Source organism: Aspergillus nidulans, chromosome VI (assembly GCF_000011425.1).
Source record: "Aspergillus nidulans FGSC A4 chromosome VI".
NCBI classification, from domain to species: domain Eukaryota; kingdom Fungi; phylum Ascomycota; class Eurotiomycetes; order Eurotiales; family Aspergillaceae; genus Aspergillus; species Aspergillus nidulans.
Genome location: NC_066262.1, coordinates 3,059,440 through 3,080,165, shown reverse-complemented (window position 1 = coordinate 3,080,165; position 20,726 = coordinate 3,059,440). Strand labels below are relative to the sequence as shown.

Sequence of the window (20,726 nt, the reverse complement as noted above, 5' to 3'; positions counted from 1 at the left end):
AAATCACAAAACCAAGAGAACAGACCTCGAATGTTTCTTTATCAGACAATCTCCACAGCGCGAATCTCTTTTCTTCCGTAGATCTCACTTAGCTTTTTGGCTATGGAAAATCGAGTGGCGCCTTACGGCAGCTTCATGTCCCTGCAGCATCTCCAAGCTGAAGATGAACGTGGGGTAACTGCCCCGGCAGCCCCAGCCGGTGGTGGGTGGCCGACTGAGGAGGACATTTTCTTTGACTGGGAGTTATACGGCATACAAGATCCCAGCTGCAATCCCGAATTCTTGCCATATGAACAGGCATCTCGGTCGACGGGGACGCTGGACTTTACTGCTACGCAATTCGAGCCGCAACGAGCTTCGCTCTCTGGCGGTGATTCGGCGTCGGCTATCGCCAGTAACCCTGAACCCGAAGGATGGGGCTGTCTCCAGGTTGGGCCAGGTACTACAAGTACTCCAATTGTGCCGTCGGGCTTCAACAATGTTGCCGAGTGGTTGGATGGCGCGTATCGTCCCCCAACACCCTGCGACCACTGCCGTAGACATCGGCTGCAGTGTTTAGTTCTGCGGCGCACATCCCATAACCCCAACCCAGTACCGTCATGTTCCAGCTGTGTGGGCTTGTTCCGTCCATGCAGCTTTGGGCGCGGAGAGAAGCGCCAGCCGTCGGGGTTTGAGACGCTGTCTCCAGTCCTGGGGCATCTTCACGGCGTTATTGAAGAAGGGAATGAGAATGAATGCGGGGAGCGCAAACTGGACTCCAAAGAGTCGAAGCAGTTTGTCAGGAAAGGAGCGAGGGTGTTACGGGATTGGTTTTATCAGAATGAGCACTGCCCGTATCCGTCGGAAGAGGAGAAGGCTCGACTTGCAGCGGAGACTGGGTTTTCGAGGCAGAGGATCTCTACTTGGTTTGCGAATGCCCGGCGGCGGCATAAGCAGCAGAAACAGGCTAGAACGTCTACCCGGGTGTTCCGCGCTGGGTCGCCGATGCCAACGAGTGAACTGGCCTCTATGACCCCGATGGAGCGCTGGCAGGCGTCGCCGCCTGATGAGGAGCCAGTGTCGGAGGCTATGATTCGAGAAGCGATTGCTACATCCTCTGGTTCGGACGTGTCAGGTTGTCGAAGCCGGTTCGAATCGCCTTTAACTGATTTCTCGTCTGGGTTGGAAGGGTCATCACTCGCCTCGTCAGTATCAAGTTTTGGTGTACTGGCATCAGACGCATCCGATAGCAGTTCATCGGCTTGGAGTTACAAGTCAGGAGATGGGCCACTGCGGCCACGACCGTATCGCCGTCCATCATCTGGACGACGAGGCGGACGAAAACGCGTTACAGAAGACGGCCATTACCAATGTACGTTTTGCATGCAGTCGTTCAAGAAGAAGCACGACTGGTCGAGACACGAAAAGAGCGTCCATCTCCCGTTAGATGTCTGGATTTGCACTCCAAACCTCAGCGAACTGGAAGATACCAATATACCTTTCGGGAAATGCCGATTCTGCGACCATCAGTCCTCAAGTCCGGAGCACTGGGAGAGCCACGACTTCCGGGAATGTGCCAGCAAGCCTCTACCAGAACGCTCCTTCAGCCGCAAAGACTATCTCTGGCAGCATCTGCGTAAATTTCATGGATGTACACGATATCCGGTGCCAAACCTTGAAGCCTGGCGATCGGCGCAAACCGATATTCAGAGCCGCTGTGGTTTCTGTGCAGCATCTTTACCTAGCTGGTCGGCGCGCGCTGACCATCTAGCGATCCATTTCAAAGATGGCTGTCGGATGTCGCAGTGGGCGGGCGACTGGGGATTTGAATTCTCGGTTCTTGCGAACCTTAGAAACGCTGTTTTGCCGATGGAGCGTAGCCTGTTGAGTATGGCATCGACCTGATTCACCTTACTAGGGTTGTACAAATTTCATGTCAAGCCTTGAATGTCGACCTGTGTAATACAAAGATAACGGAACAAAACCTGCATGGTTACGAGCCCGTCTTATGTTGGATGACGTTCAGGCAGACTATCGGTTATTTATGTTGACCAATTGGACCGTTTTGTAGCCTTGTGTAGCCCTGCGTCTTTGGTGGCGATAAGGTTGGCTTGGCCGGTGATTGGTGGTCGTAAAGTCAGCTGGATGCGGATTTTGCGCTAAGCAGGCTTTAGATTTCTCATTCAGCGCTAGTCCCTTTATGGTCTCTTGGCCTGTATTGTCATCGGCTTGTATTGTGTAACATGACATTACATGATATGAGTACATAGATGGTAGCTTCAACAATTGTTGTCAAGCTAAAGCAGTTTGAGCATCAAGAATTAATAGTATGTCAGCTAGGATATCAGAGTCCTAGAGAGCTGAATCATTATGATTAATCATGGTGAATAAGTGAAAATGAGTCGACTGTGTCCGATCGTTTATGTTGTGCCAATGCCAAGTGGCGCCGCGCTAGTGAAAGGAGGGGCGCACGGCCCTAGCCTCCTTTCTTCGCTCAAACAGCCAGACTCACACAACCCAACCCGCCCCATCTCTTTCATCCCGTTCTACCCGCTGACTCCCCGTCTGCTCACCACCACCGCTTCTGCCATCACCACATCCATCACTATCCATAATATCATCAAAAAACCATCTATAACATCGTCAAAATGGACCTCGGAAGCTGTTGTTAGAGACTTGATGACTATCTCTCGTTCGTGTCTCCATATATCGCCGTATCGATCCACACTACTGGTTTCGTCACACCACCCTCATCTACCAACCCCATCACCGTCCCCATCACCATCCCCGTCTACAGCATGACCGCCACTCTCGAACGCAGTCTCTCTCGCACCTCCAGTGTCTCTATGCCACTCTCGCCTATGATCTCATTCCGCCATGAAGCTACAACTCCTATCTCCGAATCATCCCTTTCTCACATCCACGAGCGGCTCTCCGCCATTGAATCCCGTCTCCTCGAGCTAAGATCTACCGCTCTGACTAAGGATGGATACGTCGACCGACGCAATCGGGAAGATGAGCATATCCGTCGAGAATTCGAAGCCCACCGATCCATCAGCAACAGAATCGACCTGAATGTTGTTGCATTGAGAGCGGACGTTGGCCAGTTGAAGTCAGGAATATTACAGCTAAAGTCAAGCCTCGGACAAGCTGGGAATGAAACCGTCTTCCTTCGCAGCGATGTGGATCGACTGTCGAAGAATGTCGACCAGATCCAGGTTGATTTAGAACATATGCAGACTGACGTCTGTGGGTGTCGTGTGGAGATTAGTAAATTGCAGTCTGCCATCAGCCAGCTTCGCACAGAACTTATCACATTGCAGCATGAGACGTCGCGGCATTTGAACTCCTTCCTCGAACGCTTTTCCCTTATCGAAGCGCGCATGAAGCACTCCGAACGTGTCCGGTTTAACTCGCTGGCTCATACTACCCACGCACCTATCACACCTGTTCCTATTGTTGAGGAAGATGGGTCCTTGCGTTGGCCGGATTATTTTCCCAGGACTGTGTGGAGGTTCTGGTGTTTGAAAAAACGCAGTCGGCGTAAGTCACATAAGTGAATACCCCCCCAAACCCTTCTAACACACTCTAGACAACCGTTTGGCACAACTCGCCGAATTTTACCAGCTGGGTGGATATGAATATTGGGGCCGCATGCATCAGACAGATGGGATGTTCAGTGATAGCGACTCTAGCGATTCCAGCGACTGCCCTTCAAACCTCACCCGCGCTGAAGCGGTTCGCATGTTCCCGGAAGCTGCCCATCAAGCTCTCGCCGCAACCCTGGGTCTCGTGTACTATAAAATCCGCAACGAGGTGGGAGACCACCCTTTATCTCCCATTCAGCGCCCACCGAAGCGACATCAGGAAGAGGTGGCCTCCGTCTCGTCAAGTTCCAAGCAGAAGCCTGTCAAGATGGCTCGCCGTCCGACGAACCTCTCTCCTACCGCCCTTCACAAACTCATCACTGGAGGTCCATCGCTGGAATCCAAATCCCTGACATCTGAAGAATCTGCCAAACTCGGTTGGAACGCTAACGCGACCGAGATTTCGGATGATACGATGAGCAAACTCCGGGGCATTGTTTCAGAAGAAGTCGGGACTATTCTCCGCGCATTAGAACGTGGTCGACTGAAGATCGTACCTAGCAGATCTGAGCGCATGGAGATGAGCCCCACAGGTTCTCGCTCTAGTTCTCGCAATGACAAGGCTCCTGCTGTCAAGGATGTGGAACCCACTGTTCCGGACACAGTTCCCACTGAGATTATCTCCCTTTCCTTGAGAAAGGACGTGCAAAAGGCAGAAGTGGGGATTGAACCTACCATTCCTGATACTGCTTCTGAGACTACCAGCGTGTCGACTTGAGCTATACAGCTATTCTGCTGCTGTAAGATTTTATACCACAACCGCTCCTAGGACTACGTGGGTATATCTAGCAGGCCTGGCCATTCTGTCCGACGATCATGGAAGAACCTTTGTTCGTTGATGTGAAGGATGCATGAGGTCGAATATATCGCATTTGAGCCTTAAGTCAGGCCGTGGTTACCAGGATCGACCTTTCTGGCGGAGATGGAGAATCGTCTCCAGCCCTGGTCATTGTCTAGCTTGCTAAAGTGCGTACAATGATGAGGAACCGAAAAGCGTGAAGATTCCACCTGCTTTGGTACCCTCAGCTGCCAGGGCTCTGTGCCCTTCTGGATTGCTGGAAATCGAAGACGAACAGAATGGTTCACTATGGTCATCTCCGTGATCAACATACATCGGTGCCCGCCTCTATGAGTGTTACCTTGTGGATCCGTTAAGGACTGCATCGTGATGTTTCGAGGATCATGTGCTAAACAGCTAGTGTGCTAATCATGTATCCATGCTGTGCGTTGTTTTTGTCTCATGTGAGAGTCGACTTTGCGGTTTCGTCTAGGACCACATCGCCTTGACACTTTGATTTCTGAAGGCCACGCTTGCTTTTGACCATCTCTGATGAAGGCTGCAGCTGGCTAGACCCTTTGTTGAATTTCGATGACGGTGACTCGCTCCTATTTCTCTCAGTCGCACATCGCAGTCAATCGCGTTAAGTGTTGCTGGACGGTTTTAGACCTGCCTTATGAACAAGCATTAATAAGGCGTCTTTGTTGCACTTGATCTTGTTTAGATACCCTTTGGGCTGCATCATTAGGAGTTTTATGATATCGTTTGGTTTGGGATATGAGATTTGTTTTTGAATTTTGCGTGCGTGGCGTACATTGGCGTACTGAATTACTTGACTACTCATCCATTAGCTATTGAATGGCTGTTGTTAACCATACCTAGTATCCCAGTCGATTCGATCAGGCGATTGAGTTTGTCTACTGCACTCCGGACCGTGTCGTGTCGCGTCGTGACGAAGCATTCGCTCGCCTCCTCGCACTTGACTAGACCGGAGTTCGTATAAGACCTTCGCGGGTTTTAGATTCTCGTGTATGAGTTTGGCCAGCCATGGTAGTAACCAGCGTTCTTGCTCGACCAATCGCGCTACTTAGTCTTACAGTTCGTCCGGATTCCATACTTCGTACACTGGATCTGTTTAATAACATTTTAGACCCACTCAACTTAGGTAACGCGTGCCCCAATCCATCCCATCATGCACATATCGTACATGTCGAAGTATATCACAGCAAGATTATCTACAGGTATTCGTGTCCAGATCAAACGTCACGAATCATGACGGGATCACACCGCTAGCTGGAACCCAATAAATCCTTCTCCAAAACCTCCAGTATTTTTCCTTCGTCGACGTTCGGGATATTCACTGCACCCACGCCAAAGAGCGCCTCTGTATCTTCCAACTGTTCTCCGTCATTTGCGGCAGTCACTGCGGATGCAGTTCCAGCTGCCGCTTCGTCAGGATGAGCTCGTAGATATTCCGCCTCTAGAATGAACCGTTGTTTCAGGTTGGACTTTCCAAGAGGTCCAGGCCCTGACTCAGTGACGCAGGAGGTATCAGGGACAGGCATGAGCGGATTCTGCAGAACGTAAATGGTAGGGAACTCCAGTACGACACGGTCTTGTAGAGCGGAGGTGAGGGTCATTCCAGGGGATAGAGGAGCGAGAACCGGACGTTTTGTTGTGGTGCGGGGGCGGTGGATGTAGAAGAAAACCGATCTGTAAGGTAAGGGGGGCTCTGTTGATGGCGATGGTAATTCTGATGTCGGTTGTGTTGTGTCGTCTTGAGCCGGTGTAGGGTGGTTGTTTGAAGAAAGGACGTGTGGCTGAGCGGTCTCCGGCATAGATTCAGAAAACGACATGTCTGATTTAGGCGGCTGGTGTGTTTGCGATTGCGATTGTGAGGGCTCTGCATTTTTGTCGGGCTCGACGTTCTTGGTCTCCTGCGTAGATTCCTTCGCCGGTTCCTGCGCGGACGCGAGCTTGGGCTCTGATTTAAATGTAGACTCCTCAGTGCGGACCTGTCTCTCCTCCCTCGTCAGCGGGAATGCGCGATCATATGCCTCTGCAACAGTCGCGGTCTCTGCGCAATTCATCCTTTTCGTCCCGTTGTCCGTCACCCACTCGATTGTCCATTGCAGACATTTCTGCCTATACCGCAATAACAGTTAACAAAGTCCGACGTAGGAAGATACGTGAATAATGTGAACACTCACTTTGTATGCCACCTTGAGCCATTCATCTTCGCCCGACTCATCCCCTTCGGAGCCTTGATAACCCTCACCCCTGCCTCAGCCGCTCGCTTCAGAAATCCCGCTTCGCCCTTCGCCAACCCCCTCTCAAAACCATGACCAATACCATTCCCGGCTCCAGGGCCCGCGCGCTTTCTCTTCCTCCCATCCATAGCATCAGCTTGCCCCAGCTCATCCTCATCCAACCCCACAATTCCCGGCTCCCTAACTCCCTGTCTCCCATCAACCACTACGCCCCTGTTCTCCGCATCGCGGCTTGCTCGCTCTAGCCGTCGCTCGATACTCGTAATGAAATTAAAGTCTCGATCAAAGGCGGATTCCGTGGCGAGCTCGTTGCGTCGTAGGTACGCGGCTGGGTCGCGTACTCCGGAGCACTGCGACCAGAGCTTGTGGCGGCGCGTGCAAGGAAGCGAGCAGGTTCGAGTTGAGCATCGGGGACAGCGGTATTTGGGGGGTTGAATATGACTGTTTTGCAGAGAAGATGTTAGTTTATTGAGCCTGAGTGTGTAGGTTGATTTGCCATGTTGGAAGGGACGGACCAGATCGCGCAGAGATTCGTAAGGAGGGAGTCTTCCTCAGACATCTTATGTATTAGTTAAGAATATAAGACGTATATATGCAGATGATTAAAATTTAGTTTGAGTATCCCAGTAATAAAGCAAACGAGCAAGAAGCTGAGATGTTGTTTAACTCCAACCTGGACAAAGCTGGAGAACGAAAAAAGCGACTCTTATCGATAGCAACTGTGTTTGCCTTGATGCCTTACAGCGCTCTGTGATATCTGCCTTCTGCCTCAGGCTGCAAGATGTTGTCATAGCTGCCCAGATTCTTCCAATCTCCAACCATCGTGGGCTGAGCAATTCGGTCTTAGAGTTGAGACCGATGATTACAAATCAAAGAGAGACGAAATGGATCGCGACATCGTGCGACTTATGTTTCAATCGGCCATTATGTGATTACTCACATTGCTCCGGCCGGTGGATGAAGCCATTATAAAGCAGACGACCCCGCAGCTCCTGGCAGCTTCCCACAGTCATTCTTGCTCTTCATACCCTCATCCCATATTTAGTATTATAATAAAACCTCCTAGGTAATCACAATGGCCACAAGACCTTTTGCCGTCATCGCTGGCGTTGGCCCAGGGACAGTAAGTCCATACCTTCCATAAATCTCTTTCCAAACTAACAGCCTCACAGGGCGCAAGCATTGCCCGCAAGTTTGCCCAAGCATACTCTGTCGTTGTGCTGGCCCGCAACCCATCCAACTACCACGGGGTCGTGGACGAGATCAACTCCTCCGGAGGCCAAGCACTGGGCATCAGCGCCGACGTATCGGACAGTGCCAGCGTGCAGAGCGCATTCGAGAAGATCTCACAGCAGTATAAGGACACGCCTCTGGCAGCAGCAGTGTTCAACTCTGGCGGGGGATTTGTTCGGAAGCCGTTCTTGGAGTTGACGGAGGAGGAGTTTGCGGGTGGGTTCAAAAGTCAAGGGTGCGCCTTCCCTTATCCAATATATTATTCGTCTTGTCTGAAGGATTGAGAGCTTTACTGATGACAAGCACAGAATTGGCGCATTCAACTTCGCGAAAGCGACCCTTCCCCTCCTCCAGAAGGCTACAGGTCTCCAGCACCCGCCAACTTTAATCTTTACCGGCGCAACCGCTTCCGTAAAAGGATCGGCAAACTTCTCGGCCTTTGCAACAGGTAAATTTGCCCTGCGTGCGCTGGCGCAGTCTTTGGCCCGGGAATTCGGGCCCAAGGGAGTGCACGTTTCACATGTCATCATCGACGGGGTGATTGATATTCCCCGCACAAAGGGCTGGGCAAATGAACATGAAGATGGAAAACTCGATCCTGGGGCTGTAAGTAAACACCGATGCAGATCGTGCATAGAGGCGGGTTACTAATGGACATCTGACGGGCAGATTGCGGACGCGTACTGGCATTTGCACACGCAACCGCGCACAACGTTCGGTTTTGAGCTGGATTTGAGGCCTTACGTTGAGAAGTGGTAGACACTTCAGTTTCTTGAAGAGGAATTCTAGGGATTGAAGAGGACCTGGTCGCTTACCACTGCTTTCCTACTCGTTTCCTGGCCTGGTCTCATATAATGTCTTAAGCTGCAGGATTATTGAGCCCAAAATTGAACTGGCAATAAATTGACATTGGGATATGATTCTGAAACGGCTTAATCCTGCAACCAATTCAGCCTCGTCTTATGGAAATTTTTATAATGTTTCTGGTAGTATCGTGCTGCCCTGGCCACTTAGGGTATGGACTAGAGTGAGCAGCAGCCAGGCTCCTACAATAACTAATAATATTCACGGCTGTGCAGGAGATATGGATGCCTGGCATCTTTTCTGTGTTGTGCTGCCGATTTGCACTAAGATTCAACCTAAACTACAACCCTACCGATAGGCAGCCGTAAGAACACTAAACAGATCCACTTACCCAGCTAAGCCATGATTGAGAAAGCTTAAAAGACCTTCAAAAAGGACCTTCCAGGGTCTCGATGCAAATATGCAGGCTCTGCCAAACTCTAACTGGCACTCATTATAAGCCCTTCGCAGCGGAACGCTGCACAAGGACTAGAGTTGTCTGGAGATTGGATATTGGCCTTTTTTTTGGCCGCGTCATCATGGCGCTAGTTTTGAATTGCAACGGAGAGCATGTCTGCCAGCCTAGCACTTCGAGGACGGCGCTTTCATCAAAAGTCACGCAAAGGGTGTCAGCAATGCAAGCGCAGGAAAGTGAAGGTATGTCGGGATGGGAGAATCTTCTCGTAGTTGAGTTCTGAACAAAGACTAATCGAAAGATAGTGTGATGAGAAAAAGCCAGTGTGCGACAAGTGCAGAAGATATGGGGTAGATTGTTCTTTTGCTCCTCCAAATCGCATCGGGATAGAAGAAGCATTAGCCTCATCCAGAAGATCCATCTCCTCAGATCGGAATACAACTTCCTGCTCAAGCTCCAGGACAAGCCGACAGAGGTCGCCGCGCTGGATTCCAGTAGAAGCTCCACATGCGCCACCGTCTGCAGGATTCGAGCTTGCTATCGCGGACCTGGAGCTGCTCCATCATTACACGACCTCAACCGCTTACACATTCTCTCTCCATCCAGCACTGCAAACCCTGTGGCGCGTCGAGGTGCCCCGGATAGGATTCACGGCGTCCTACACCCTGCGTGCGATCCCGGCTATCTCTGCTCTACATCTCGCTGTTCCCCGTTCACGAGGAGAGAGCTGTACATCGCACAGGCAAGCGAGCACCACGGTGCAGCACTCCGGCTTGCCACGCCTGCTATACCGAATATCAACCATGAAAATGCGCCGCCGCTATTCCTCTTTTCAGCATTATCTTCCTTCATATGCTGTGCTAAGCCACTGAAACTAGGCAACTTCCTCCTCTGGGAAGACCACGAGATCGCAAGCTGGCTGCGGGTTCCGCATGACTTTCTGCTCCTGCTGAAGGGGCACCAGCCTCATGCGCTGGTTATAGTGGGGTATTTCTGCGTGTTGTTGCATCAGCTGGAATGGATGTGGTGGATGAAGAACTGGGGGACGCATATCCTATCGCAGATCTACCATCTGTTACCTGGACCGATATACAAGGCTTGGCTGCAGTGGCCGATGGAGCAGATTGGGTTTGTGCCGTTTGAAGAGAAATTATAACTACAAAGTAGGGCTTAAATGCGAAATAATATGCATTTTCATGCATAAAACCTACCTTTTTAGCCTATCTTTGTTGCCATTCCAAAAGGATTCAAATAAGAGTATCACTATGTCTCTTCGGATTAGGCAGCTGGTTTAGGGTCATTAACCTTGACAAGGTCTGTACTTGGATCCTAATGGGACTCTAGTAGTTTTTGATCAAACGCTTGAAGATCTTTCGCAAAATAGTGTGATATGACCTGTAGCAATTCAGAAACCCCATTCTGGGAGTGGTAATCACATATTCAGGGCAAAAGCTAGCTGCATTATGCGAGCAAATCTCGAGTATATCGACATGTCTGATCGTCGTATATATTTTGGAATTTCCGAGAAGCAGAGGACATTCAATGCCCTCTGCCCTATTACTGTGGTGGATAGGGTAACCAGGTACTAGTATAAATCATAGTAGGTTGTATGTCGAAAGAGTGATACGAGAACGTCAAAAGATTCGACGCACTCTTTCTATCTGAGAAACCAGCTGAGGAGCCGATGCTACATAGTGTCTAATGCAAAAACCTCAAGACAAATCCAGTCCACTGCCCCTCCCATATAGAATTTCCCCGTATGGACATGCAGGCCCCAACGTGGAGATCTAGTTCGCCCTCAGTAACCAAGCTTAAAGCCGCCCCAATTCAGCCGTGAAAACGTGCCCGATGGGTCATAAATCTGCCGAATGTCCCTCATGCGCTGCACGTTCTCAGCCGGAAACCCGACAAAGGGATCCTGCCATTCGCCTGCGTCACCCATGTAGATAAACTCTCTTGCCAGATTGTTGCGCTTGTTGTTTGCATGCAGATGCTCTACCAGGTGACGGACCCAAGCCTCGACGCGAAGGCTGTCCTCGGCTCTATCCCATCCAGTGGTGACTTGCCACCCTATGGAAATGTTAATCAATGCTCAGGGTGAAAGGGTATTGACATAAGGAAACGAACGGCACTTACAGATGAGCGGCTCCTCAAAAACACCCCAGGTATTACCGATCTGGTTGGTCTTTGCCACAGAAGCGGCGCTGGCGGGGGACAGGTTGACACGAAGGTTGGGTACAGGCCCTGGATGTCGGCGATCTGCGCCACCGCTGCTTTCCAGGTCTCGAACATGGAGTGATGGCCGAACACGATACTGGTAGGGTAAGTATGTGGCACAATTCTCCCTCCGGTAGGTAGAGAGGAGGAGAAGCAGAAGCAGTGGAACGTACCGGAACATTTGCTTAGGAGAGTCAAGATTCGAACCCATTGTTTGGAGGTGGTGACGTTGTGAGCCTTGGAGGTTCCAGGAATGGCAATAAAGTTTGCGAATCGCGGCGGAGGACTGATTATGCCCTCCTGCACACCGAGAATGACTGCTGAGGCCCTGGAAGTGGTTACGTTGTAGGTGATGGTCAAGATAACCCCAGCCGCTGTCGAAGCGTCATCGTCGGCGAGAACCAGGTTGCACGAGGCCCGGACGAAATCGTATATGCCCGTCTCGTTGAACTGCTGGATTGTTGTGCTGATATGGGCATCGAGTATGTCTGTAGTCGGAATCTTGTCACTACGACGAAGTTGTTGGCGCCGCCCTTGAGGGTTCAGAAGAGGTCGGGTTGCGACGTGGCACAGCTGTGATCTTTGTACCGTTGCCCAGAACAACCTCGTATTTGACCACATTGTCCATGGCAAACCCGATACTTATTGCTGAAGTAGGAGATGCCGCCGATAAGCGTCAGGCCTGGGACCCCGATGGTCTTAAGCCGGCCACCTATGGCAACGCGGCCGTATGGTTCCAGGGCAGAGAACACGTCGTACCAGGTCATTCAGGGCTGACGGTGATGGCTTCATTGTCAACTTTGTAGTCCTTCATGCTGTTGAGGGCCAATAGGACACCTCCATCAATATTGTTTGAGCCGGGATACTATTGTACGTTTCGTCAGCCAGCGTAACTTGCAACAAAGTCTAAGCAAACGAGGTACTTGCATTCATATGTCCGCCGCCGCGCACAGCAAACTGGGCACCGCATTTGAAGAATAGACCAATCGCATCAGGTACCTGGTCAGCTGAGCTGGGAAGAAAGATACATGCCGGGCTAAGGCCTGCCCGGACATCTGGATTGTCTGGGTGGTGTAATCCGCCAAGTTCGGGAAGAGGATTTGGTCTGGATAGGACGAAGCCAGCTGGCTGCACTCACAATCCACACCTGTCTGCAGATTGACAGTCCCGATAGCTGCTATGGAGGCATTTTGACGCGGGTTGCTGAGAACACATTCAGCGAATCCCAGTGCCAGGAGCACTAATGACCACGGTAGGATCGAGTTCATTGCAGGAGAGAAGAATTGTAACCGAAGTAGAGGTGATTGATAGGTATCTTAGACGGAAAGAGTTCCAAGCCGCGGTACTCAGCACCCTTTTTATATATTTGGGGCCCGTTTGAGACCACCTTGAAACGAGATCAGTTGCCTGCGGTGGCTTGGGTAAGGTTTAGTGTTAGTGACCGATTGAGCTCAGCCATGTGCTCATCCAGATCTGCGTATGTGCTCCGCCGCATATGGACAGCTCGTATAGAACATTGATGCCTGCTCGAACTCCAGTGTCATCACTAGGAGCCGACTCGTTGGGCAATGCAAATCTTGAAGCTTCTCATAATGTTCCAGAAACTCGAACCCGGACCCGAATCCGAATCCGAACCCGGGGTCTGTATGAGACCGGCAAGCAAGCCTACCTTACGGGGCTGGGAAGGGCTCGCAATAGGAACGAGTGAGAGGTACGAGACACCGGCCATTAGAGCTCAACCGGTAGAGATCGACAATGCCTATGCCCCATAATTCGAGTTCGACCGTAGGTACTGCACAGGGGATGTTTCTACAACTCCTCTTTCCTGCGGAAAGTCGGTACGCGTCGGCTTGAAGGAAATGTGAGCCCAGATCTCCAGCGGATCTATTATGTCTCAAAATGTCTCAATATCTGATTTCAAGACAGAAAACGGCGGCCGGATGTTGCGCTGCCAGAGTCAGGCCGGGTTTGAAATGACGCAAGATTGTGGAAAACAAGGCATTGAGACAGGAGACATGCTGTTCCGTCAAAGAGTCTGCTTTGTTAAAGAGGTGGAGGATGCAAATATGATGACCTGTTTGACGTCGAGCTGAGGAGTACCTTTACTCCGGCAAACTAGTATTAGCGTTGATGCCCTTGACGTCAGATTTATCTGAGATCTTTAGTGAATTGGAAAAACATCATTATGGGAATTTTATCTTAGCTATCATTAGTGATGGGAAGAAGAAATGATAGTCCATTTTATCAAAACCCATTTAAGTTAGGGCTAGAGTAGTAAGTCATTTCAGTACAAAGAACAAGAACCGAGAGACTCATAATAACAGCTATCATAACCCTAGAACAAGACTACAAGTCGCGTCAGAAAGTAGAGTCAATCAAAAGGAACTGCATCTCTTTGGAAGGAGGAGCAATGTGGAAGTATAGCCTCGATTTTATTGCTGCTAGATCTGATTGAATGCTTTGCCTTGGTATAGCTGTAGCTATAACACAAGCAGCTGGAAGTATAACAAAAAGAGATTTAGAAGAATAGACATTATATAGGAAACCAAATCCCTCATTCCCCAGATATTCACCCCAACTAACGACAAAATAGGGTTGAAATCCGCATAAAGGAGAAGTTACAATGTAGTAAGCAGGGTCTACTCGACGAGAGGGAACAAGACGCGGCGCAGCGCAGATAGCCCATTATAATTCGAGTACAAGGCCCTTAAAGACAAATTGAATGACAATAATATGAATGTTATGCCTTATTTGCTATACCTAGCAAAGGTGGAACCTATTGTCTGTTTCCGTTATTTTTGCTGAGGGCTCCTAGCAGCGGTCAGGGCGGGTTTACGCGAGTAGATAATCAGCCTCCCATCTGGAGTCCCATAGACCCAAACCTGCGAACGCATAAGTCAGGTACTTGACGTGCTATGGGACGGATGAGGACACAGCGGTAAGGGGTACAGGGCCGCTGTCGGTGTGGTTATTATCACGCAGCACGCGCCCGAGGACCCTGATCGGGGGGCTTGTCCTTTACAGTAACATTAATGGAGTATGCTCTTAAAGATATTTCGCCTCCTGGGCTAGCCATTACAATTACTGTCTGGTGAGGCGATGTAATGCAATTAGAACTTCCACAGCTGATAAGATTGAGCTACATTATAGACTGGAATCAGCATGAGGAGGCAGTATCAGCCAGCTAACTACCTAGAATAAATAATAGTCGAAGAAGAGAAAAAAACTGGGTATACTGTACACAGGGAAGTAGACTGAAACAAGCCCTGGAAAGGAGCAGTGGCTACCAGCAGACAGCACCCGTCTAGTAGACTGGGATCTTGAAGGCAGGGAAGTCGTAGGTCCAGCTCTCTATCGACTCCTTGTCATCCACACAGCTAAAGCTGTCGCTGCCGTTCTTCCAGAGCGGACGCTTCGGCCACTGACAAAGCATCTGGATCTCACCCTCGTAATCTCCAGAGGAGACCGTCGCATTGAGACGAGACGGCTTCACCCCGTTCTCCACCCAGTCGATCATGATCTCCATATTGTTCTGCGGGTACGGCCCAGGCTGGAGAGTGTTTGTGCCGCAGTGCGCCGCGCCAGGGACTAGGTAGAACTGGTACCAGTCGCTCATATCTAAGAGTGCGGTCTCGTCCTCGACGTCGGGGTACATGATGCTCTTGACTGACTGCCAGTAGTGCACGGAGGAGGCAGCGGGGATGGAGGGGTCGGATTCGCCGTGGTAGTGGAGGAGCTTGCCGCCGGCTTCCTTGAACCTGGTGAGATCTGGGTGCGTGGTCTGCAGCGTGTCGTAGTAGCGGATCATGGCGGTATCCATCCAGCCTACGACGGTGTCGTAGGTAACGCCGTCCCAGGGTGGAGAGGTTATCCAGGTCGAGCAGCTGGACGAACTTGCGGACGTACTCGCCGCCCATGGAGGTGATGGAGAGCTCCCATTTGCCGCTCGTGGAGTTGTAGGTGGAAGTCGCGTCAGACAATTCCGAGGCGATCTGCCATGAGAGATAGGCGCGTTCACCCTGCGTGGTATGCAGGCCGTCGTAGATGGCTTGGGCAACAGCGACGCCCTTAGCCGAGACGGTACCGTTCTGCGCCGGCTGGTAAGAGGTTGAGCTGTGGTCGTCGCGCTTCCGGTTCCTGCCGTGGTGGCCGCGCTTGCTGAAGCCGAAACCGAGCGAGGTAGACGTCTGCGCGGCGCAGTAGTAGGGGGTGCCGATGATGGAGGTCAGGTTGAAGTTGAGCATGCAAAGGTCGGTACGCGCGACGACGCCATCAGTGCGGCCGTCAAGCGGGTCGCAGGCGGCGATAGTCGCATTGACGATCTTGGCCAGCTCGCAGGGGGGCGGGGCATAGTCCAGGGTGTGCTCGACGACAGAGGAGAAGATATGGTGGACCTGTTGCTGGGCGTAGCGGAAGGCCGGGGCGCCGGTGATAACGCCGTCATACTCCTCGCCCCAGCGCTGGACCTGGGACATACCCTCGCGGCCACCGTCCGAGCAGCCCTCGTAGTAGGTGTAGACCTTCTCGTCCGAGCCGATACCGTAGAAACCGCGCGTGAGTTCCTTACCAAGCAGGGTCATCTCGCCGAGCGCCTGGTAGCCGAACATATGGGTGGCATCCCAGTCGACGCTGCCATTGCCCTTGAGGACGATCGAGTCGTAGTCGTTGTTGAAGGCGTCGTACCCGGCGTCGGTGGCGCCAGAGACGGCGCCATACTCAAGACCACCGGTGGCATCCGAGTTGAGGGTGTAGCCACCGCCGCCGGCAACGTAGAAGCGGTTCTTGAACTCTGTCGGACTAGGGAAAGCGTACTTTACGATGACGGTGTCGTCCTTGCCGGGGTGAGTATAGCTGACTGTGATATTGCAGTAGCTGTACGAGGTCGAACCGCCGCCGCCCATTCCCATGGCACCGCCCATGGCGCCGGACGGGGACGAGCTGGAGCTGGAGCTAGCATTGTAAACGCTTGCGGTGACAGCCGACGGGATCAGATTGATGCCCAGGAGGGTGCCGTCACTGGGCAGGATGTTCTTAACGTGCGAGACAGTGCAGACATCTGAGAGAGAGGCGGCCGAGGCTGTCGAGGCCAGGGCCAAAAGAGCGTTGCTCTGTTGGCGCATGGTAATGACTGGACTGTTACTTTAACGAGTGACAAGGTGAGTGCTGCAGTACAGATTGCCATGATCTGCAGCAGTCTATATAAACTACCAGCCATGGTGGGAGGGCAGGAACAATAGCATGCTGCCTAGGTGGATACGGCTCCGGCTCCTAATACAGTCCAGTTTAGGGCCGGCTCCGGAACTCGTCACGCAATTGCGTGGCCTCTGGGACTGGGGAGCCTTGTGGCTGAGCTTGTAACGGTAGCTGGAAGGCCAAAACAGGGCTGCTTGAGCAGTCGAAAATTTGTCGTCAGAGCTGGCGCGAAAGGGAGGGTGGGTACGCGGATCATTGACTACCGTAGTAGCCCAGCCCGAATTTCGAAGGCCCGAAGTTTCTCCAGCCGGATCTGCCAAATTTTATCTTTTTTACTGTGATTTTCTTCGGAGATTGAAAATTGATAACGGCCGTGGTGGGTTAACGCCGTCACTGAAGAACTGATGTGACCTAGGGACTGCGGTCTCTCAGCCCTAGACCCTATCCAGGTCTACCAAGTAGACATAGAAACGCAGCCAGCACAGTCTCCGCCGCCACGAAGATGCTTACGCCGTCCGTTTGACAAGCTTAGAGTAAGCTTAGATGCAATATATGTCGATCAGCATACGCTTTTCCCGTATAGAGAATGTGGTTGTGGGTGGCTGTGGGAAATTTGTGGGAATTGTGGGAACTGTGGGAAGGCCACCAAGCAACATCGGACGAGTTAATTCATTCTCCTTGCCAAGGATCTAGAGTATCATATCATTCTCATTAGATTAGATTAGATTAGAGGGGTAGACAAGGTACGGTCTGTTGAAGCATGTTTGGGTTCTTAGCAAACTGACGTGTTTGGCCCGCTGGTGTATGAGGTAGAACAGCAGATGTCTCCTTGAGTGTCCCAATTGGGCCCTCTGGTTGTTTCTCTCCAAACCAAGCACGGCCAGAATACGAGAAGACTGTCAGAGATTGCTTGACGGCTGGTCCTGTGCATGTCTTCTGAGCAATCACCCGAGGTTGTCGAAGAGAATCCCAGTCATTGCACAACTGCTACCCAGTCCAAAGAGAAGGGAAAAGAAAAAGAGAGAGAGAACACTTGGGAGAAGAAAAGAAAGATACGTCAGTAAAAAAAAAAGACTCAATTAACCATCCAGAGCCTGCACGACTCTGGCCCACTCCCCGAATCCATAAGGCCCCGGCACAGTCTCCCCGTCAAACAGACTCGCCAGCACCACGCGGTCCCCCTGCTCGCCCTCCCAAGGCTCTCTGCCATGCTGCGCAATGACATTATCAAAGACCAGCACGTCCCCGTCCTGCCACCGATGCAGGACGCGGATCTCATCCGTGATCCGCGCCAACGTCGCCAGGTACTCCTCCGGGATCGGAGTCCCGTCGCCGAATGTCTGAACGGCGACGTTCTTCCGACCAGCGCCGCTTCCCTTTTTCGCCTCAAGGCTATTCTTGTAGTACGCTGCTAGCCCAGTGAAGAGCGTGGGGAGGTTGGTGCCAGGCTGTGTGCGGATCACAGGGAGGTGGTGAGTTAGGGTTAGCACTTGCCCCTGGCCGTCTGCACCGTCGCTCCATTCAAACGTCGTATACTTCCCGCGTCCATACCGAGCAATCTGCGCCTCGACCTTCCTTCTTTTTGCCTGTTCGTCGTCTTCATCGACGAACTCCTTCCCGAACGCCTGTCTCAGCGTCGACCCGCCCACGTACTGCCTCTCAACCGTGTACGTAACCGAACTCTTGACCCCCTTCTCCACGAGCAGGTCAATAAACTCGGGTATCTCAGCGCGCGCTCGATGGAACAGCTCTAGACTCGATGAGATCGGCGTCTCCCCTCCCTTCTTGGGCGCTCGATTCGCGTAGAAGAAGACATACTCTGGTGCGTGCGGGACCTGCGGCGATTCGTTGTGGTTATAGATGCGCACCTCCTTGGGCGCTTCGTTCGCGGGCGCTACATTAGGGGCTAGAAGTGGTCGGTCAACGACGATGCCGATTATCTCGTGAGGGCTATAACCGAAGGCATGGGCGAAGGCGCTGAAGTCGGAAGCAGAGTGGATGGGGAGGCCGCGGAAGAGGAGGGTTCCGTGCTGTGCGAGAAGGGACGTGAGGATTTTTGTGCGCTGAAGGGACTTGACCGTCGCAATTGCCAAATTCAGAGTCGGTTTAATAGATCCCGATGGCTGGAGGGCGAGAGGAATCGGCGTGTTTGGGGGATGAGGAGGGCCGAGGATGCGCTGGTTCGTGGAGGGGAGGCTGAAAGGTTCGAAGGTGAGGACCGAAGTCTCCTTTGTGTCTTCGAGGTTGAGGGAGAGGAGATCCAGCTGCTCGACAGTGGCTGTCATCTTTCCTATGGTAAGTGGTTTTATTCTCGCTTTTTTCATGAAATAGTTGGGAGGAGGAGTGATCGTTGATAAGGGCCTTGGGCTGGATTGCTTGCTCATCTTCCCCGCACATCACGAATCTGTACGCCCCGGTCGGCATTGGAATCTCGCTTACAGGGGTTGGAAAGGGTCTAATGTACATCTCTTATCACTCGTCGACGCTGAAGTAATCAATCCTTCTTTGACGTTATACGGGAATTAGCTAAAGTTCATATTGCTCATTCTCCCGCCTGATTACCAACCCTAAGTTCGGCAGAAATACATACCCCACGACAGTACAACTCTGCTAATCTGCACCACTCCAACACTTCATCCCCGGTAATTCTGCAGGAAAAAGAGTCAAGATGGCCCAAGACAAGCTGAAGAATATCCCAGAGACCCAGGTCTCTCGACCCTCCTCCCCTTCAAACCCGCCCTCCTCTACCCAGGGCGTCCATAGCCGACGCATCCCGATATTCTTTCGCAGCACGCTCTTCCAAATACTCACCGTTGGCCTCTGTGCCTTTTGCGCGCCAGGTATCTGGTCAGCCATGAACGGCCTTGGAGTCGGCGGCTCGCAGTCCCCGAATCTCGTGAACGCAGCCAATGCCCTCCTCTACGCCTTCATGACGGTTACCTGCTTCCTCGGCCCCTTCTTGACCAACCTGGTCGGCTTTCGATATACCCTGTCACTGGGCTCAATTGGATACCCACTCTATGCGGCGGGGCTGTATCTTAACAACAGGACCGGCGCGACATGGCTCGTCTATCTTGGCTCCGTGACCTGCGGGATATCAGCGGGCTTCTTCTGGAGCGTCGAGGGAGCAATTGCCACGGGGTATCCGGAAGACCGCAAGCGGGGGAGATATATAGCGACGTGGTTTACGTTCCGCAATTTCGGCAATATCATTGGCGGAGCTATCTCGCTGGGAATCAATGTCAACCTTAATCAGCAGGGACAGGTGGGGTACCAGACATACCTGGGCTTCATCGCCATTCAATGTCTAGGGTGCTTGATTGGACTCTTGCTATCGAATCCAGAAAAGGTGGTCAGAGATGACGGGACGGAGATCGCGGCCAGTACCGACACTATTCATTGGAAGACAGAGGCTAAGGCAATGTGGAAGAGAGGCAAAAGCAAGCCCATTCTTTTGCTGACACCCCTATTCTGGTACTTTGGCTGGGTCCAAGCCTACCCGGGCACATACCTCGCAACGTACTTTACTATTCGATCCCGGGCACTGGGCAGCTTCCTCTCTGCCATCGTCGGAACAATCGCAACCTGGCTCGGTGGCTCCCTCGTCGATATTCCCTGGACATTGAACCGCAAGCACCGAGCCCTGGCGACGTGGACCCTCATCGCCGCCCTCAACAGCACAACATGGATATGGGCCGTAATTATCCAGAACGAATACCGCCACACTAACCCTGTCCTCGACTGGGACGACCAGAGGACCTTCGGCCGGGGGTTCGGCATATACCTCTTTGAGCGACTGAGTGTGGGGATCGTCGAAAACTACATATATTGGTGTATTGGGAACCTTTCCGACTCGCCTGGTGAGCAGATCCGGTATAGCTCGCTGCTGAGGGGGATTGAGACTGCTGGAGTGGCGGTGGGATTTGGGGTGCAAGCTGTGCCGACAACCTTGATTGTGACGGCGGGCATTAACTTTGGGTTATGGTTCTTCGCACTTCCCATTAGTTTCTGGGCCACATTAATGGTTGTCAGGAAATTTGAGGAGGCGGCCTGGAACAGTGCGGTTCGGTAGGTTATTAGCAGATCATACCTACTAGTAGGTAAGCTACTAAGTTCGTATGTCCGAACGGATGTGAGGTATGTCGGTACTC

At 52.0% G+C, this 20,726-nt stretch overlaps 9 protein-coding genes across 9 annotated transcripts, besides 1 other annotated feature; 5 read left to right on the top strand and 4 right to left on the bottom strand.

The window, feature by feature from the left end:
* Window positions 1–20,726: part of a sequence feature (contig 1.47 3364..137873(-1)) that runs on past both edges of the window.
* Window positions 26–1,940, top strand: ANIA_10334 (homeobox domain-containing protein). Its single transcript, XM_050612669.1, has one exon. It carries the CDS (start codon window positions 103–105, stop codon window positions 1,882–1,884), a length of 1,782 nt encoding a protein of 593 aa, XP_050468564.1. The 5' UTR covers window positions 26–102; the 3' UTR covers window positions 1,885–1,940.
* On the top strand, window positions 2,574–4,582 carry ANIA_02692 (protein mcnA). The gene is made up of 2 exons (XM_655204.2): window positions 2,574–3,522; window positions 3,572–4,582. Exons 1-2 carry the CDS (start codon window positions 2,778–2,780, stop codon window positions 4,342–4,344), a joined length of 1,518 nt encoding a protein of 505 aa, XP_660296.1. The 5' UTR covers window positions 2,574–2,777; the 3' UTR covers window positions 4,345–4,582.
* ANIA_02693 (uncharacterized protein) lies at window positions 5,694–7,233 on the bottom strand (the record flags this gene model as incomplete). The annotated part of the gene is made up of 3 exons (XM_655205.1): window positions 5,694–6,549; window positions 6,615–7,115; window positions 7,190–7,233. The coding sequence occupies 3 exons, from the start codon at window positions 7,231–7,233 to the stop codon at window positions 5,694–5,696; spliced, it is 1,401 nt and encodes a 466-aa protein (XP_660297.1).
* ANIA_02694 (oxidoreductase, short chain dehydrogenase/reductase family) lies at window positions 7,750–8,666 on the top strand (the record flags this gene model as incomplete). Its single annotated transcript, XM_655206.1, has 4 exons — window positions 7,750–7,797; window positions 7,847–8,142; window positions 8,216–8,513; window positions 8,577–8,666. The coding sequence occupies 4 exons, from the start codon at window positions 7,750–7,752 to the stop codon at window positions 8,664–8,666; spliced, it is 732 nt and encodes a 243-aa protein (XP_660298.1).
* On the top strand, window positions 9,290–10,321 carry ANIA_02695 (uncharacterized protein; the record flags this gene model as incomplete). The annotated part of the gene is made up of 2 exons (XM_655207.1): window positions 9,290–9,407; window positions 9,486–10,321. The coding sequence occupies 2 exons, from the start codon at window positions 9,290–9,292 to the stop codon at window positions 10,319–10,321; spliced, it is 954 nt and encodes a 317-aa protein (XP_660299.1).
* ANIA_02696 (uncharacterized protein) lies at window positions 10,964–12,650 on the bottom strand (the record flags this gene model as incomplete). The annotated part of the gene is made up of 6 exons (XM_655208.1): window positions 10,964–11,235; window positions 11,302–11,479; window positions 11,590–11,955; window positions 12,161–12,247; window positions 12,411–12,487; window positions 12,521–12,650. The coding sequence occupies 6 exons, from the start codon at window positions 12,648–12,650 to the stop codon at window positions 10,964–10,966; spliced, it is 1,110 nt and encodes a 369-aa protein (XP_660300.1).
* On the bottom strand, window positions 14,687–16,502 carry ANIA_02697 (uncharacterized protein; the record flags this gene model as incomplete). The annotated part of the gene is made up of 2 exons (XM_655209.1): window positions 14,687–15,150; window positions 15,212–16,502. 2 exons carry the CDS (start codon window positions 16,500–16,502, stop codon window positions 14,687–14,689), a joined length of 1,755 nt encoding a protein of 584 aa, XP_660301.1.
* ANIA_02698 (uncharacterized protein) lies at window positions 17,655–18,860 on the bottom strand (the record flags this gene model as incomplete). The annotated part of the gene is made up of 1 exon (XM_655210.1): window positions 17,655–18,860. One exon carries the CDS (start codon window positions 18,858–18,860, stop codon window positions 17,655–17,657), a length of 1,206 nt encoding a protein of 401 aa, XP_660302.1.
* Window positions 19,244–20,647, top strand: ANIA_02699 (uncharacterized protein; the record flags this gene model as incomplete). Its single annotated transcript, XM_655211.1, has 1 exon — window positions 19,244–20,647. The coding sequence occupies one exon, from the start codon at window positions 19,244–19,246 to the stop codon at window positions 20,645–20,647; it is 1,404 nt and encodes a 467-aa protein (XP_660303.1).